Here is a 17,965-nt window from a genome sequence, read left to right as displayed (position 1 = left end):
GGCGCAGTAATCTTCGATGTTTTCTCTTGCGCAGTGGTATCGATATGAACAAAAATCAAAATAAAGTTCATGCAACGTATATTTGAATTAAACTTTTTTGACATAAAAATATTGTAATCGTTTAGTATCAAGTAGATATCGTCCCAAACAAAATATGTACTTTAAATGTCAATATTATATAGATACTTCATAAGATTAGAGTCTACTAGTGGAAACAATGAAAATGATTTTTTAAATATATTTTTCGCTGAACTACAAACTTGGCCTTCATTATGTTATTTTAGGACCTATAACGCCCACTCGTTGTTGCAATTGCTCTTTGAGTAGTTTGGAGTCTGTGACCAGTTGTTCTTCAGCCAGCTTATCGAGGGTGCCACGCAGCTTTTGCTTTACTTCATTAATGCGCCCAGAGTTTTTCGCTGATATAGGTAATATGTGCTTAAATTTGATCACTCTATTTGGACGCAGTTCATCTGGACAGGCGGATAGATTGCTGTTCAAGTCCGTAAGAAACGGCTTTATATTTGCTAGCAACTCCTGAGCCCCTTCCTTGTCCATTTTGTTGATCAACAACACGCAGGGCTTCTCTAATAACTCAGGATCGTATAGCTCCAGTTCCTTGTTGAGTGCATAAATGTTGCTCAGGCAGTCGCGATGTTCGTGGCGTTGACTCAGTTGAAAGCCGAAAATATCCACCATGAAAAGCAGCAGACGAGTGCGCTCAATATGCTTCAGAAACTTGTGACCCATACCAAAGTTTGCATGTGCCCCTTCTATCAGACCAGGAAGATCGGCAATAGTTATTGAGCGTAGGTCAGCGTACTCCACGGTTCCGACTTGTGGCCGAATCGTGGTGACTGCAAAGAGAAGCAAATGATTTAACAATTGAAGCTGTAGATATATATACATACATACATGGATACGCTGCTATCTTGGGTTTCGCATTAGATATAGCTTTCAGCAGCGTGCTCTTGCCTGCATTGGGAAACCCAACCAAACCCACGTCTGCTATTAATTTCAGATCTAGCTGCACCGTACGACTTTCTCCGGGCCGACCGATGAAATTGTTGCCTATACAGCCGCCTGTGCCGCCGCCCGCTACAATGCAGCTGGAATCGGGTTCATTGAGATCCGCCAACAATTTCTGCTGTTGCTCATCGTACACCTGAACTCCCAGTGGTACCTCTATTCTTTGGTCCATGCCGCGTTTTCCATATATGTTCACTTTGCTGCTGTCCTCGCCACTGGTCGCCTGAACGCGTTTTTCTCTTAGATTTTGTGCCACTTTCCGTAATGTTAGTCCCTCCTTGGCCACGAAGTAGACGCAGCCGCCCTGGCCACCAACTCCTCCATATTTGGGTAAGCCATTTCCACCATGTCCGCCACGTACCGTCAACCGCAAAGTGTCCAAGAAGTTGCAACGAAAATGTGCTCGCGCAGGCTGTAAAATTAATTATCATTAATTGCATTTTAATTTAATATTTAACTACAAACCGTTTTTGTGGATTTCAGCAGGAACTTGAACAGTTGCACCATCGCGAACAGCTGATCAGTAAGTGTGGACTAGTATGCTGGTAGCAGTAACAATGCTGGAATAAGTTACAATAATTGCAATTGTTTGTACTACACCACAACACCACAGGTAGGCAATTAAATTACATTTTCACTTAATTATGTTTTGTGTCTTAAAAAAATAACATTTCACTTGTTGAGCATCAACTGTAAGCGATATATTTTTCTAAGAGTCATCGATAAAAGCAGCTGATTGAGCACATGTTTGCTTGTTGTTTTGGTTGACCAACTGCAACACGATTCGCGCATCTCTAGTTGGTATTAAAGTATTTCTTATATTTCATTTTTAGAACACTCACGCGTGTTGTGAAATGGAACCGGGGATTTGCTACATTAAGCCTGAGTAAGTGATATATGTATGGATTTTCAAGCCTTAAGTATATGTTAGATTTTGTATTAAAATAGGTATTTGTTGGCAGAACCTAATGGTGCCCACAACTGGGAAGTAAAACCATCCACTGATGGAGAAACAAACAAAAGAAAACACCTGGAGAATGAGGAAACTACAAACGAGCGACAAAGCAAGCGTGGAAGTGGCAAAAAAGAGCGGAAACGTGGCCAAAATAAAGTAAATATTTATTTCACCTTTAGTTTTCGTTGTATAAAAGAGTTTTCTATTAGAATCGACCCGTGTTCAAAGATGAGCGCTACTCTCATTTGTGCCACTCGTTGGTAGATGGCGCTGGTGGCGAGCCCTGCACTCTGCCAAATTGCCGTTATGTGCATGATCTGAACGCGTTTATAGCAGCCAAAGGTGCGGATTTGGGTGAGCAATGCTACGTGTATGACACCAAGGGATATTGTGCACGTGGCATCACATGCCGTTTTGCCAAAGCCCACACAGATGAGAACGGACGAAATATGAAGAAGCCAAATTACGATGAAAAAGCCGCGCAGACTACGTACAATGGCATCAGCTCAGGTAAAGTGAAATTTAAGTGAAAAAAGTAAACGATTGTAATGATATATATTGTTTAAGCAGAGCTACAAGTGCGTCTGCGCAAGCATGATTACGACTTTAGTCGTAGCAAAGAGTTGATCAAGAAGGCGGAAAAGCGCAGAGATGAAAGGAAGAAGGATCAGCAGCCAAAGGAGTTGGAGGTTCAGAACCTAGACAAAGAGGAACAGGAGGGCAGGAAAGAACGCCAGCAGCAAGATGTGGCACCTATAGAGAAAGAAGAAGCGACAGAGGACCAGTCATCGGTGAGGAAGCCCATTGGTAGTGCTATAGATGAAGAAACAAATGGACGCGATGCGCACCGAAAGCCTGTCATCGATTTTCGAGAGAAGCTGCTGCTCTCCCCGTTGACAACAGTGGGAAATTTGCCATTTCGTCGCATCTGCAAGGAGTTCGGGGCAGACATCACCTGTGGAGAGATGGCATGCGCTGTCCCGCTGCTCAAGGGTCTCGGGCAGGAATGGGCGCTGACCAAGCGTCATCAAAGCGAGAACGTGTTTGGCGTGCAGCTGTGTGGCAACAACCCGAATGTGATTAGCCAGGCGGCGCAAGTGTTGCACGAAACATCGCGGGTGGACTTCATTGATCTTAATATAGGCTGTCCGATTGACCTCATCTATCAACAGGGCGGAGGTAGTGCACTAATGCGCCGCACCAATATCCTGGAACTGACTGTGCGCAGCTGCTCGGCGCTGTCCGAGCGGCTGCCTTTCACTGTGAAAATGCGCACAGGTGTCTATGCGGATAAGAGTGTGGCCCACGAACTGCTGCCTCTGGTAGAGGAATGGGGCGCCTCGGCTGTTACCTTGCATGGACGTTCCAGGGAGCAGCGATACACGCGCCAAGCCAACTGGACGTATATCGAGGAGTGCGCCAAACAAGCCAAGCATATACCCGTGATTGGGAATGGCGACATTCTGAGCTATGAGGACTACGTAGAGCGACGAGCTTTGGCTCCACACGTTAGCTCTGTCATGATTGGACGCGGTGCGTTAATCAAACCTTGGATCTTCCAGGAGATCAAAGAGCAAAAAGCGTGCTCACCCAGCTCGACGCAACGGTTTGAAATGTTGCGTCGCTATTGCAACTACGGATTGGAGCACTGGGGCTCAGATACTAAGGGCGTGGAGAGCACTCGGCGCTTTCTGCTCGAATGGCAATCGTTCCTATACCGCTACATACCAGAGGAGCTGCAGCTGTCGCCGCCACAGAAAATCAATGCCAGGCCACAAAAGTATCGCGGACGCGATGAAATGGAATCACTGATGAGCTCCGGCAACGCCTCCGACTGGGTGCGACTCAGTGAAATGCTGCTCGGCCCGGTACCTCAAGGATTTACCTTTGTACCCAAGCACAAGGCGAATGCTTTCTAATTCCCGATCCGTTGTTGACTATTCATTTTTGCTACTCGTATTATATATACCTGCATATGTGTTACATTATGTAATAAAGCGTTTAGCTATACCATGTAAAACTACTCCTTTTACAATTTTAGATGAATGACATTGAATGCCCACTGATATAACTGGTTGAACTCGTGGTATGAGATTTGTTAATATAAAAATGTTTGGTAATACATCGATCGACTATTTGAACTGTGTTTTTAACACTTGCTGATTTAGACGACAATTAACACTAGTCTACCGTTTAAAATTATAAATATGAGTGGAATTTTCGATAGAGCTACGAGTACTTATAGCTTTAATGGAGTTCTGGCTGACCATACTTTTCCAATTTTCCCAACATACGTACTTCACGCCACTTCATAGTGGGTAAGATGATTACTTATATACAAAGTTGTATACTAACACCCTACCATATACTTATACATCAGATTTGCTCTGAAGATCTGTCAATCCCAGTTGGTATGTAGCATAACCTATCCAATCCCCTCTGTTTGCTTAGAATACAAGATTTAAAAAAGATTTATTCAGACACAATAAAAAAAAAGGACAATCACTTCAAGTAGCTAAGCGCCTCCTCCACATCAGCCTTGGAGCCTAGGAATATTGGGCTGCGCTCGTGAATTTTCTGTGGGACAATATCCAGTATGCTGATCTTGCCATTGCTGGCCAGACCGCCAGCCAGGATCATGAGATAAGCCATGGGATTGCATTCATAGAGCAGACGGAGCTTGCCATTGGGCGACGACTTGGTGGCCGGATAGATGAAGATGCCGCCGTATTTGATAGTGCGGTGCACATCGGCCACCATGGAGCCGACGTAGCGAGCGCCGTACGGCTTGCCTTTGGCGGGATCCTTCTTTGCAGCAATGTAGTTGTAAACGCCCTCATCCCAGTCGGAGGCATAGCCTTCATTGATAGAATAGATCTTGCCCTTGTTGGGCACACGCATATTGGGGTCAGTCAGAATGAACTCGCCAATGGCCGGATCGTAGGTGAAGCCGTTCACACTGCTGCCCAGACCCAGGACAATGGCTGTCGCAGAGCCGTAGAGCGCATAGCCGGCAGCAACGAGCTGGTTGCCCGGCTGCAGTGCATCCTGGACAGTGGGCACTCCCGTGCTCTTCTTCCGATAAATGGCGAAGATGGAGCCAATCGACACGAGGCAGTCAATATTGGAGGAACCATCCAGCGGATCAAAGCAGACTATATACTTTCCCTGTCAACGAATGCGATCAAGTTATTAAATCCTCTAGAGAAATGTAGCTCACTTACCTGTCGTTCCGTTTCCACCTCGATCACATTCTCGTTCTCCTCGGAGACCATAAGGCACGTGGTGTAGGACGACTTGAGCATGTTGATGAACAGCTCATTCGACAGCACATCCAACTTCTTTACCTCCTCTCCCTGTACATTGACATCGCCAGCGATACCGTGCAGCTTGGCTATGCCAGCCTTCCGCACTGCAGATGCAGTCGCCTTGATGGCCGTCTGTATGCAATTCAGCAGCTGGGACAGATCTCCAGTCGCTTCCTTGAACTTACGCTGTTCCTGGAGCACGAAACGCGTCAGCGTCATCGCATTCGAGTCGAAGGCGGGTCCCTGCTGCGTCATTTTGGCTGCCGGAAGTCGGAGAAATTGATAAAATAGATGTTAAGCGAAATTCTCTTCCGCTAAGAATCGAGCAATAGCAACATGTATTTACAAGTATTAACTTTGCAATTTAGTTAAGGAATTTCTACCAGGCTGAGCTAGCTAATGAAATACTCTGGTTCTAGTATGATGCATAGTTTTGATATGATCTACGTATTCAAATTAATTAATTTGTGACATTACAATAAATATAGAAGTAGAAGAGACAAACGTTACCGAAAACAAACGAAAAATATATTATAGCTATAAAGAATAATGAATAGACTTATTGACAAATCTGGAGAACTGGCTAATGATTAACGTTTACTATTTGTGTTATACATGCTAAAAATATATATTTTTTATTTATATGGAACACTATTCTTTTTTTTAAGCAATCTGAAACCATTTTCAATGGGAAACGAGGATATAATGGCTTTGTTGAAGTGTATGTAACAGAAGGCAGATCCCGAAAAGTATATATATTCTTGATCAGGGCGACGAGCTGAGTCGATTTAGCCCTGTCCGTCTGTCTGTCCGTCCGTCCGTATGCTTGAACGCGTCCATCTCAAAAGATATACGAGCTAGAGACTTAAACTTTTTTTAGAATGTCCATATACATATATAGCGCAGATATTGAGTTTATCGATATCGATCCCGCTATTTTTATCGATGAAAACCTTATCGAAAATCAGTAATTTAATTATATCTGAAGCTAGAGTCCTCAAATTTTAAATATATATTCATCCATCTGAGTATATATTTAAAAATATATTTATACAATTTCGATTTTTGATATAATTTAATAATTTGAATCCCCTTATACAATACCTCCCTTATATCTCTGGTTAGTGCTTATATTCACCCTCTCACCCTGTAAAAAGCGTATTTCAAATACTAGAGAACTGTGCTTTGGCAAATATTAGCAAACTTATGTAAATAAATTTATTCATTTATTTGTATAAGATTAATTGCTATTACTCAAGCCTTGATTAAAGATCAAGAAATACATGCATAAAATTGTTATATAAGCACAAGCATATATAATTAGTTTGAAAATCAAATTGTGGTAATAACATAGAGTAAATAAATATGGAATTATCTGCTTTATAATCTATTAAGAGTTAAAGGTTACGTTTTTGTGGACATGCTCTAGAATAGATAGCAAAATTCATAGAGTACAGGACTAACTTCGAATCATAAATTTCACAGCTAGCTAGTTAGTTGGATTGAGTTGGGGTACTAGTTATGTAAGTTATAATAATTGAAAACTTGTGGTGCAATTAAGAGGGTAAACAGTCAATAGGCAGGCAGGCGGCAGGAGGCAAAGGAGCGAAAGAGGAACTGGTGCTGGTGCTGGTGCTGGTGCTGGTGCTGCTGTTGGTAGAGGAAAGCAGTGCGAGTCTCTTAATTTTTCCACTTACAATCACCGTTGCTGGCCGCCATGGTTGGGTCGTATATAGTGTATCTATGTGTGTATACAATATCTGATGCGGTTCCTGTGGTTCTTTAAAAACAACAACAACAATGTCGTATACAAAAATTTAATGCCAGACCAAAATAAAAGTGTCAAGGTCAAATGGGAGCTCAGTAAAAATACGAGAGATTGGGAAGCTTGGGTGAAAACTCATCAAAAACTTGTCAGACTCGCCCGATGTGATTATTTGTTTCGGCTAGCACTGATAACCTGTTTGAACTTTTTGGTCTACATGCACGTCTATATACATATGTATTTGCTTAATGATAAATATATGTAAGTATGTATGTAGTCTGATATGCTCGAACAGAACCGGAACAAGCAAAAAGTCTTTTTCTTTCGATTTTTTTGGCGATTTCTGAGAGCTGGGACACGTGCCCCTAATTTAAATTTAGCAATAGTGTCGCAAAAACACATGATTTGATTTAGCTATGGCATATGTTGCTATACACATATATGTATATTCTATATACATATGTATGTATATGTTGCTACATACGCAGTATCGCCCACTTGGCTATAACTTTGCTTTGACCCTTTCCAATGCCGGCAAAGCCAAAAATTTGTAGTGCTTCCTCAAGTATGTACATATATAATCATGTGCATATGTATATGTATATACACACATATGTATATATACAAATATATATATTTATATACATACACATACATATGCATATATGTATATATATATATGTATATAGTTATATTTTACGCATTATGTGGGATAGAACTTTCACTTACAGCACAGACAACAATAAACGTAGCGATCAAAACAGAAGACGAATGAAGATGCGAAGAGACAGTCAAAGAACCGCACTCGATGGCTGTGCTGCAGAGACTGAGAGACGTCGCCTTTCTGCTGGCACTAGGTGCGAGAATAGGAATGGGCAGCGATTGCAGTGTAACAAAAAATACAAGAAAATAAGCAGTGCGTGTGCGAGACCGGAAATACCCTGTAGTTGATTATATATGTATATTATTTTGTTATTTTATTTATTTATTTTGTATGCATCAGAATTAATATAAAAATTAAAACTAACTTACAAATCGAGCACTCACAATTGGGAACTTCGGCTTGACCTTTTATAGCATGGAGTAATATAGCGTTTTATAGCAAGTCTGTACAAGCATGTTAAAATTGAAAAATAGTGTACACGAACATATATATGATAAATCTCCCTTTTTCGTATGCTTTCCAGCTGAATTGTGTCGTAAACAGATAACACGTCAACGTACGCTTAAATAGAGTCAGACTGTGAGAGAGTGAGAGCGAAAGAGCGAAAAGAGAGGAGAGAGAACGGCGAAAAGGGAACAGCTTACAGAAATACATATGTATATATGCATGCATACATATGTACATATGTATGTATTGGGTGCATGCTGATTGAGCTAATGAACAGAGTTGTCCAACGCAAAGAGGGCGCGAATGAACACGACGACACAGAGCATAACTGGAGACATACTGAAATACACTCAATACATTCAAGTCATACATATGTATGTATTTGCTTAGCAAAAGCTGGAAGCGAATTTTTATTTAGACAACTTTTTTACTTAAGACCCGCTGTTATCAGTCGCTATTGCCGGCGCAAAAATGAAATAATGTTTTAATTAAAAAAGTCATTTTCCAAAGTCGCGCATGTAGCATGCAATACTGTATAATAAAGAATATTTCAATTGATTTCTAACTTTGTTTGAATTTAATGTCAAAAACTATACATTAACTTTTTAGATAAATTGGTATTCGTCAACCATTTATTATGTATAATAACTCTTGCGATTAACTAAAATATTCATAACAAGTAAGATAGTTGCAGTCGGGCGTTACCGACTGCGGAATACTCATTCACACCCTTTCAGCAATTAGTAGCTAAGTTTTGTTTTAATACTGTAGAAAATTCCGTTTTCAATATTTTTCCAGCTCATTTTTTATACCATGAACCCATTGAAAATGGGAAATCAGCATATAATGGTTTTCTTGAAATGTATGTAACAGGCAGAAGGAGGCGTGGCAGACCCCACAAAGTATATAGTATATTCTTGATCAGGGCGATCTGTTCGTCTGTCTGTCCGTATGTTTGAATGCGTCGATTTCAGAAGATATAAGAGCTAGACACTTCAATTTTTTTTAAATGTCCATACATAGCGCGCGCATATCGAGTTTATCACTAAAAAACGATAACTCATTCCAATACTTTTTTATCGATAAAAAACCTTATCGAAGATCACTTAAAAAATTATATCTCCTACATCTTTTAAGCTAGAGTCTCCAAATTTAAAATGTATATTAAGATGTATTTTAGACAATTTCGGTTTTTGTTAAAATTTATCCCCTCACCCCTAAATCCACCCTCACCTTCATCTTTGTAAAAGTCGTATATCAAATACTAGAGACTTGTGCTTCGGTATACACATACATTCAAACATCATGATTACGTTCTGAAAGTTTCATTACGATCGTACGTCTAGAAATTAAATTATTCAACAAATAAGTTATCATTATATTGCCAACATTGCAATGCAACCCAAGCGCAATCGCCTGTATATGCGAGTGTGTGTGTGTGCGTGTGTGTTTTCTAATTATTATTGAAATATCAGTTGCTTGTAGGGTTCAGGGGATCTCGTAGTCGAGCAGTCTCGACTAGAGCTTTCTTACTTGTTTCATTTTTCATTTTTAGCCAGCTCATAGAAAAAACTAATGATAGTCTAGCAGAAAATTTTGGATGGTTATGCTTAAAAATGTACAGAGATTTTTTTTTTTTTGGGAATTGATAGAGGAGGTTACTAGTAACTTAACTATCCAAACTTCTAGCTCTTATACTTTAGGTGATATAAACTTTTGCGGTTTGCCGCGCCCCCTGGTGGCGGACATATATCCATTAAAGTTTTTTCGTCTTGGGAGATTAGCCCGAGTATATATACTAAATTTGAGGTCTTTAGCGCTCAAAATATAGCAGTATTTGAAAAATCACTATATCTTCAGGTCCGATTTGCCAAGCCCCTGGTGAGCGTAGACATTTTTTCATTAATCTTCATAGAATGCAAGCATTAACTCACGTGCAAAATTTAAACGTTATACCTTAAAAAATCTAGGAGATACAGTTTTATCCGATTTGCCACGCCTCCAATGGGCATAACACCTTATAAATCGGAGATATACACGAGTATGTGTTCCAAATTTCAAGTCTCTAGCTTCAACAGCGTAGAAATAAACTGCGTTCATACGGACAGACGGACAAATCCAAAATACTCATCTCACTTTCGTGAATGAGTATAAAAATATAGATAGACATTGCCAGATTTAGCACAAATCCAATAATATAAAATATATTTATAGACCTTTATAAATCAGTATTTACGAATACAATACATCCAGAAATCAGTTTTTTATTACCGCAAGCTAATTTGAGTGGAGGCTCGACTTCTATTTTGTTGTTTTCCAATCATACCATAACGCTTTAGATTACAGCCATATTTAGAGATAGCGTAAATTCCCCATATATGTATGTATATATGTACGTATGTATATAGATACACGCATACATTAGGTTTGGCTTCCTTGCATATGTACACATGTATGTATGTACATATGAATGTGTTGCCCTCTTTGTCATTGCAACGACCTTTCCTCGTTTTTATACAGTCCAGTCCCGATAATTCAAAATGGCCAGGGGACCAAGTTTTTTTTCGATTTACACAGAATTTTAAATTATCGAGAAAGAATTTATTCAAGGGGTTAGGATTTTATTTTGATTTATAGAACTTTTTTATTCTGTGGGGTATAAATTATCGAGACTTGACTGTACTTTGCACTGATATGAGCATGAATAACTCTCGATTTTAGTTTGTATGGAATTGATTATAAACAGTTCAAAATAGACATGATAATAAAAGTAAATTAAAACACGTGCAACTTTGTTATGAAACTATTTAGCATAAATATAATTGAATTTTATAATGTAGTGTACTTTGTTACTTTTACGACAGGCAAACGTAATGTACACTTGTGTTATGGAAGGAATATGAATTTCAGAAAGAAATAAAAGCTGATCAATTCGCTAGGTTGTCAACTTTAAGGGATAATAAGTCCTCTATACGATTCTGGACATACAATTAATAGTGAAATACAAAACTTTAATGTTAAATACAATATTTTGAAAAGACTTTAAATTAGAATATGTTTTGCAAACATAGCTGAAAAAATTATATGTATGTAAGTATGTTAAAATACTATAAGGTATATAGCTGTGTTCGTGAAAATAGTTTTCATATATTCTGAGTATTATTTATGCCTTTCCATTTCAGATAAGTAAGTAATATAAAGGGGGAAAAACTTCAGCGGTTATCATCCCAGTTAATCGTAGGCGGATGACAAGCTATTCAAATCTACTTACCTTAACGCCAAGCATATGGGGTGTTCACTCCGGGAGCTGGTTCTCTCTGGTTGCTCATGCAATCACAGCTCAATTGAAAGTATTCAAAAAGTATTTCACTGTTTGAGCTGCCGAGTCGCAACAAAGTGTTTCCCTAAATGGCTTGCTAATAACCCGCAATTATTTTGCCATTGTTGAGAGCACTTCAACATATTTCACCCCCAGGAAACAGGGCCAAGTGGGGGCAGGATGTGGGCACTCTGTGGGCGTGCCCGTGACTTCAACCCTATGAAAATGTCACTGTTTAACCTGATTAGTGCCTACTTTTTGTTGTTGGACGTCAATTAGATTTGATTACCCGTCGGAACTCGAGAAACTTTTTTTTTAAATTTTTTTTTCACATGAGTTTTTATTTAAAGCGTTAAATCTAAGCCGTCTAGCACATAAATATACATCTACAAAGAGAGTTATATACTCTGGGAAAGACAGCGTGTGTGTAAGAGAAAAAGAGAGAGAGAGAGAGAGAGAGACAGATCTTAAATAGAAGTACTCGAATAAAATCACTATCTGTATTTGGTGATACTGTAATATATGTGTATGTGTATAATTTGCTTAAATTTAACTGTGACTAGACTCGCACTCAATTGGAAAATCCTTATTGTGATTGCTATTTACAGAGTTTGATAACTTGAAAGTTGTATAGACTCGATATGGATTGTTTAATGTGCAAAAAATTCCCAAATACCGAAATTCCAGGTAAAAGGCCTAAAATAAATCATTAGTTTGTAAATTTGAAAATCAAATTGATGCTGGTAGTACTTAACGTGATGTTTAACAACAACAACAATTAAAGCAAAGAAGATTCTGTAAAAAAAAAAAAACATTTATATACAAATATGATAAGATGAAGTATTGAACGAATAAACGCAATAAATTCAATAAGATATGAAAGAAGAATTTCTCAAAATCCGGACATAATCTGGTAATTTTTTGTTTTTAGTAGTTTTTAACAATTGTTTTTTTTTATATATATTTTTTTTGTATTCCAGGAACATAGCGAGAAAATGTTTAATAATTGAACAAAAATTCCAAGAAGAAACCATAAAAATAGCAAAAATAATAAAAAGGTATTGGCAGATCTTCATTTTCTATCTTGTAATATTCTGGTATTTTTCGCACACGTTAAGTCTATGAATGGACAACTCTTTACACGCCTACGTCCTATGTGAGCTGATAGAGTTTCGTGTCGCCCACAATATCCACATCGCTGGAATTATCATCAACCTCGCTATCCGCCTCCAGGTCGGAGTAGTCATCCGTGGAGTAGCCATGCTGCAGGAAGCACATTTGCAACTGCTGCTGACTTGATGTCTGGCTCAGCTTGGGCTTGGTATCCGTGGCTGCTGCTGGGGGGCTGTGGGGATCGCCCTGCTGCTTGCCGCCTGAGTCGGTGCGTGAGAAGTCAACGGGTTCTGTGGGCCAGATAATTTCCAAAAATTTTACAACTAATTTGATTAGGGGCCAAATAAAACTTGAGGAAAAGTTTCGTCAAAAGGAGCTCCAGGCTAATTGGCCAAAGAAACTTCCAGAAAGGCCAAAAGTTGGTCCTAAGACTAAGAGACCTCGACTTTGTCTTCTTCTTATTCACTCACCATTGGCAGTGTCGCGTCGTCGCAGCTGTTTCTTGTGCTTCATGCGACGATTCTGGAACCAGGTCTTGACCTGCGTCTCGCTCAGCCCCAGAGCTGTGGCCAGCTCTACGCGCTCTGGCGTCGACAGATACCGTTGCGCCTCGAAGCGTTTCTCCAGCCCCGACAGCTGCGGGTCGCTGAAGACGGTGCGCGCCTTACGGCGCCGGCAGTGCCTCAGCGCATTCACGCCCATGCCAAGGCCGAGGGCCAGCTCCGGCACACAGCCGGGCGCGCCGAAGAAGGGCGCTCCTCCGAACAGGCTGGCTGCAAGAAGTGGGTGGCACACATTAATTGCATTACATGCTGACATAGAGTCCTTTGTGCCGGGCACAACTTTTGGGATATTCGGGTGTCGCTAATGGCCATCGACACGCAGAGCAACAGCAGACATACCTTGGGACAGAAAGTAGGGATCCACCGACTTGTACGTGCCCGACGACGGCGACAGATAGCCGAGGGTCATCTGCAAGAAGCCATGATCGCCGTACCCAGTGTTTGGATAAAGCACACTATTGGGGGCACCTGCTGCTGGCGGAGGCGGAGGCGGCGCAGGTGGTGCTGCAGTCGCCGCCGCCGCCGCCGCCGCTGCTGCTGCTGTCATCTGTTGCACACTCGGCTCTGCCGCTGGCCCCGCATTAGAGTGCCCGTAGTGGGCGGCTGCCGACCTTTGCTGGTGTGCTCTGCGGGTGGAAGTCGTAAGTTAAGAGCTAGATCGGGTATGAGGTATGATGTCTAAAAAGCTAATTTCTTTTAAAATGGATTTGAGAACATCGGAATCGTGCGGAATGCTAACTGTCTTAATTGACAAACGGAAATGTTAGAGCATACGCAACTCCCAATCCCACACAATGATATTTGAGTTACGGTAATATCTGAGAACATTTTTAAAGTTGCAAGCATAATTTCTATTTTCGAATATGACCTACAATATACATACATATTAAAATTTTTACTTAAATATTGTGTATTATACAAATTCAATAGTTTTTTGATTAGTTGGATAATTTTATATATTACATACATATTGTCTAATATTATGATACTTAAGGAAAGTTGTTTCAAGTTATCGAAAGCGCATTAAAGCTTTTAAAGTATACATATGTTAAATGAGTCGTCTGACGAGAAATTGAACTTTGGGACTCTTGAATCGGTGTGGATCTAGAAACAATTCATAAAGAACAGTTCAACGCTTCTAATACTTATAATGAATTGCAAATAAAATCCTTGAGGCCAATTCAGCTTTATAGAATTATTTTGTTGTTATTATTTATTTATTATATGAATGGAATTTTTTGGCATTGTGATTTCTGACTGTGGAACTTGCGATTATTCCAAACATCAAAAAGATCGTGCATAGAGACAGAGAAAACAAACTGGGAATTCGCGGCACTAAATATATTATGCGGGATGCAGCATAGATCGCTATATACCCTAGGCACCTCAGGGACTCTAAACATGTTTTTCTTCCTGATATAACGAAATATTATATTTTCAATATACTTATTCATATATGTATATATAAATATATAGAAATATTTGGAATAGTTAGTTTTTAAACTCTAATTTTATATTACTTTCTTTTGATAAGGATTTTCACTGTATAGTTGTGGAATTCATTTAAATGAGAACAATTTAAGTACAGTCGGCTCCTGTTATTACAAACCTGCGTTAGTTCGAACCTCTCATTTATTCCCTACAAAATCTCTTTATATTTCGAATTAAGTCCATACATTTTTATTCACTCAGTAATTCGAACTAAAAAATCATTGCTAAGACGCAGTAATTCGTACTCATATGGTTAAACACTCGACAATTTTAATTTGCGAAGTTTCTTGGTGTGTTAGAAAGACGAAACTAATTGGAAAAGTAGAAGGAGGTGAGAAGAAAACGATGTTGCAAAAGAATTATGGATGATGAAGAATCATCAATGATACCAGTTGTTGACATCAGCGGTGTGAGTTTTTCTGACTATGTTCAAGTGGGTGATAATGTTGCTGTTTCAGGATCCCTAACTGACGGGGAAATTTTAAAATGAGTTCTATAAAACCTAATTAATTTGAGCATATGTACATTACGTTAAATAAAACCCCTTGATAATTCGAAGTTTTATTTATTTTCTCTTAAAATTTCGAACCATTTAATATTTCAAACATTCCATAATTCGAAATATTTTAAGAGTCCCTTGAATTTCGAAATAACGAGAGTCGACTGTAAATCTTCAGAAATCTTTTTAATATGAATCACTCAAATTCTTTGTAATAAAATTCAAGAATTTAAATTTATAACCTGTTTCGAAAGTAAACATGACGGAATATATTCATTTTTTTTTTTTCATTTCATTTAATAATCAGTGCAATCAACTGAATTATGTCATGGCTGACTCCCTCTCAGAATGACAATTGAAAACAGCAATTAACTAACTCAAAGCTTAAACTTGCAATTCGTTGCCTGCAATGCAGTTATTTTAATTGTCATTCGTTAATTATTTACGAAATATTTATATCTGAATAAAATATTTTAAAGATTTCTTTCAAAATTAATTTCATGGAATTTCACAATGAACTTTTAGGGCAACTCTTTCGCGTGTATTCTAGGAGTATCGCTCACAAACTGAGTTGATTTATAAATTGTACTTATTTACATTATTTAATCGAAAGTCCCTCATATATGTGGCATGTGAGGCATCCATTGCACTTACCGTTGGCTGTGCATGGACTTGACGTAATCCTCGCTGTTATAAATTGCTGCCGAGTGCTGAGGACTGCTGGTGTGACGTGTCGACGCCGTGCCTGTTGGCATTACAGGGTATCTGTTATTGTCAAATGCACTCGCATTGGTATTAGTATTAGCATTAGCATTAACATTGGCACTGGCACTGCCACTTGATAGGGTGTTTGACACGTTGGATATGGAGCTGGCGCTCGTATTGCTCCTGGCACTTTTCACTGAATATTTGTTGCACTTTTGATTGCTATTGTTGCTGTTGCTGTTGCTATTGTTGTTCAAGTTTTGAAATAATATGTGTTCGATGGAAAATGGCGTTTTTGTGGTTAGCATTGTGGTCGTTGCGGCAGAGCACTTGCTTGTGGCAATAGTTGCAGCCGCAGCTGCAGCAGCTGCCGCTGCCGCAGTTGCAGTTGCTGTTGCTGTTGCTGTTGCCGTCGCCGTTGCAGCCGCAGTTGCAGTTGCAGTTGCAACTGGGCTGAGGCTGTTCTCATTTAGCGCTGACATCATGTCCTGCTCCTGCTCGAGTCCTGGCCGTCGCGCTTATGTTGTTTGCTCGTTGACGGTCGCGTTGAGTTTGCGGCAATCACCGCACATCAACCAGCAAATCGCTCTAAGCGATGTCCCCGTTTGAGCCACGGCACAGCAGCCCACCCCCAAAAGCAGGCAATGCACTTGCGGTTCGCTGCTCAGACACCCAAAAATACACACGCACACCCACACACAGGCAGGCAGCGTTTCGCTGTATTTGTGAACACACCCCCATTTGCATGTGTAGCATATATGGTTGTCTCTCTCTAGCACCACAACAGCATTACGGCCGAATGCAATTTAGCCATTTGCACCGCTTGATTTCGGCCCTATAATGCTGGCATTTTATCTATACAGCTGTGTATGTTTATGTATAGGAACTATATATGTATGTATATGATATGCATGTATGTATATATTTATAAAGTCGTCGGATTTGTTGATTGTGCACAGCCAAAAATGACTTGGTTTACATTTCTATATGTCATTTATGTGATACAAATTTGTTTTTTTTTTTAATTTTTAGAGCTGGAAATACTATGTCTCTTTAATCCCTGAAAATGAAAAATTGCAAGATATGGATATACTTGGATATACTTCTATGAACTATTATATACCAAACAGTCCCATAATTCCATTGAACAATTTTTATTTTTGCATGTTGAATAGTTTTAAAACAAATAAATAAATATATATTATTGATATACATATAAATTCATTCTCACATTATAATATATATTTTATACTGATAATACATAAAAATATACAATATCGATTATAAATATATACAATAAATTATTTTAAATTAAAAATCAGTACATAATGAAAATTATTTATAAATAATTAAATAAATGTAAGCTCACCGGAAAAGACGTTAAGAAATAAAAACTCATATATAATTTCATATATTTTTACATCAAACTCACATTTTACTAATTCCAATAATATTTCTTAAGATTAATATATAGTACTATTTTGTTTTTCTGTGTGCCCATAGTAGTTACTAAGTTTAATTGGTTCATGTTAACCGCAAATAACTTGATCGCAGTTGTGGTCGGCGCTGACGCTGATGATGAAGCTGACGCTGACGGCAACTGCGACTGCGACTGCGACTGCTGCCGCCATTTTGCCCCCATAATTAACGTGTCATGGCCGCCATTGTGTTGTGCATGCATTAAATACATTAAATGCCACAATTATTGTAATTAAATTATTGATTGATGGCTGCCTAGACAGACACACAGACAGACAGACAGACAGGCGGGCGGACGTGCGGGCAGAGCTTTTGTCTGGCAGGCGGTGCGTATGCGTAATGTGGGTGACAACTGTTTGCATGCATGCACAACTGTACCACCACCATCCACTTGTATCTGTCTAACGTACCCATAATACGCATCAGCCTGAGCTGTCAGCTATACCTGCCTCCGTCCCTCTCGCTAACTCTCCCACGCCCTCTCCCTTTCCCACTCGCCTGACGACCGTCTCTAAGCTCTGGCAATTAGGCAAAAGACGTAAAGGAAAAAACTTGGCCGTAATTCGATCGTTTGGCATAGCTTTACCCAGCCCAACTCAGCCCGTCCTGGCAGGCAGCCCATCAGTCG

The 17,965-nt window shown here is 39.5% G+C and overlaps 4 protein-coding genes across 5 annotated transcripts; 1 reads left to right on the top strand and 3 right to left on the bottom strand.

Annotated features, from left to right (window-relative positions):
• Positions 1-240: 240 nt before the first annotated feature.
• LOC108649610 (GTP-binding protein 10 homolog) lies at positions 241-1,634 on the bottom strand. The gene is made up of 3 exons (XM_018098580.3): positions 1,495-1,634; positions 916-1,441; positions 241-857 (listed from the first exon to the last, which is right to left on the bottom strand). Exons 1-3 carry the CDS (start codon positions 1,534-1,536, stop codon positions 271-273), a joined length of 1,155 nt encoding a protein of 384 aa, XP_017954069.1. The 5' UTR covers positions 1,537-1,634; the 3' UTR covers positions 241-270.
• Positions 1,635-1,770: 136 nt separating this feature from the next.
• Dus3 (Dihydrouridine synthase 3) lies at positions 1,771-4,004 on the top strand. The gene is made up of 4 exons (XM_018098576.3): positions 1,771-1,915; positions 1,978-2,140; positions 2,194-2,494; positions 2,555-4,004. The coding sequence occupies exons 1-4, from the start codon at positions 1,884-1,886 to the stop codon at positions 3,901-3,903; spliced, it is 1,845 nt and encodes a 614-aa protein (XP_017954065.2). The 5' UTR covers positions 1,771-1,883; the 3' UTR covers positions 3,904-4,004.
• Positions 4,005-4,437: 433 nt separating this feature from the next.
• fbp (fructose-1,6-bisphosphatase) lies at positions 4,438-7,941 on the bottom strand. 2 transcript variants are annotated; one of them, XM_030385774.2, is made up of 4 exons: positions 7,787-7,930; positions 6,990-7,072; positions 5,209-5,552; positions 4,438-5,152 (listed from the first exon to the last, which is right to left on the bottom strand). In XM_030385774.2, exons 2-4 carry the CDS (start codon positions 7,009-7,011, stop codon positions 4,487-4,489), a joined length of 1,032 nt encoding a protein of 343 aa, XP_030241634.1. In that variant the 5' UTR covers positions 7,012-7,072; positions 7,787-7,930; the 3' UTR covers positions 4,438-4,486. The 2 variants fall into 2 exon arrangements, with proteins under 2 accessions (XP_030241634.1, XP_030241636.1); XM_030385776.2 differs by lacking the exon at positions 6,990-7,072 and having other exon boundaries at positions 7,787-7,941.
• Positions 7,942-12,575: 4,634 nt separating this feature from the next.
• bsh (brain-specific homeobox) lies at positions 12,576-16,506 on the bottom strand. The gene is made up of 4 exons (XM_030385773.2): positions 15,808-16,506; positions 13,503-13,789; positions 13,071-13,373; positions 12,576-12,890 (listed from the first exon to the last, which is right to left on the bottom strand). Exons 1-4 carry the CDS (start codon positions 16,341-16,343, stop codon positions 12,640-12,642), a joined length of 1,377 nt encoding a protein of 458 aa, XP_030241633.1. The 5' UTR covers positions 16,344-16,506; the 3' UTR covers positions 12,576-12,639.
• Between the last annotated feature and the right edge of the window lie 1,459 nt (positions 16,507-17,965).

The sequence above is a fragment of the Drosophila navojoa genome, chromosome 3 (genome assembly GCF_054131105.1).
Source record: "Drosophila navojoa isolate 15081-1374.11 chromosome 3, UAZ_NAV_1.0, whole genome shotgun sequence".
Taxonomy (NCBI): Eukaryota; Metazoa; Arthropoda; class Insecta; order Diptera; family Drosophilidae; genus Drosophila; species Drosophila navojoa.
Note: the sequence above shows the minus strand (reverse complement) of the source record. Positions and strands in the feature narration are given on the sequence as shown.

Coding starts and splice junctions, on each gene's coding strand:
- fbp (XM_030385774.2), bottom strand. CDS start 7,011: ATGGCGGCCAGCAACGGTGATT. Junction 5,553..6,989: donor GGCGGCCAGCAACGGTGATT/GTAAGTGGAAAA, acceptor GACTTCCGGCAG/CCAAAATGACGCAGCAGGGA. Junction 5,153..5,208: donor AGGTGGAAACGGAACGACAG/GTAAGTGAGCTA, acceptor ATTCGTTGACAG/GGAAAGTATATAGTCTGCTT.
- LOC108649610 (XM_018098580.3), bottom strand. CDS start 1,536: ATGGTGCAACTGTTCAAGTTCCTGCTGAAATCCACAAAAACG. Junction 1,442..1,494: donor TGCTGAAATCCACAAAAACG/GTTTGTAGTTAA, acceptor TTAATTTTACAG/CCTGCGCGAGCACATTTTCG. Junction 858..915: donor CAAGATAGCAGCGTATCCAT/GTATGTATGTAT, acceptor TTCTCTTTGCAG/TCACCACGATTCGGCCACAA.
- bsh (XM_030385773.2), bottom strand. CDS start 16,343: ATGATGTCAGCGCTAAATGAGAACAGCCTCAGCCCAGTTGCAACTGCA. Junction 13,790..15,807: donor AAGTCCATGCACAGCCAACG/GTAAGTGCAATG, acceptor TTCCACCCGCAG/AGCACACCAGCAAAGGTCGG. Junction 13,374..13,502: donor TCCCTACTTTCTGTCCCAAG/GTATGTCTGCTG, acceptor CACTTCTTGCAG/CCAGCCTGTTCGGAGGAGCG.
- Dus3 (XM_018098576.3), top strand. CDS start 1,884: ATGGAACCGGGGATTTGCTACATTAAGCCTGA. Junction 2,141..2,193: donor GGAAACGTGGCCAAAATAAA/GTAAATATTTAT, acceptor GTTTTCTATTAG/AATCGACCCGTGTTCAAAGA. Junction 2,495..2,554: donor GTACAATGGCATCAGCTCAG/GTAAAGTGAAAT, acceptor TTGTTTAAGCAG/AGCTACAAGTGCGTCTGCGC.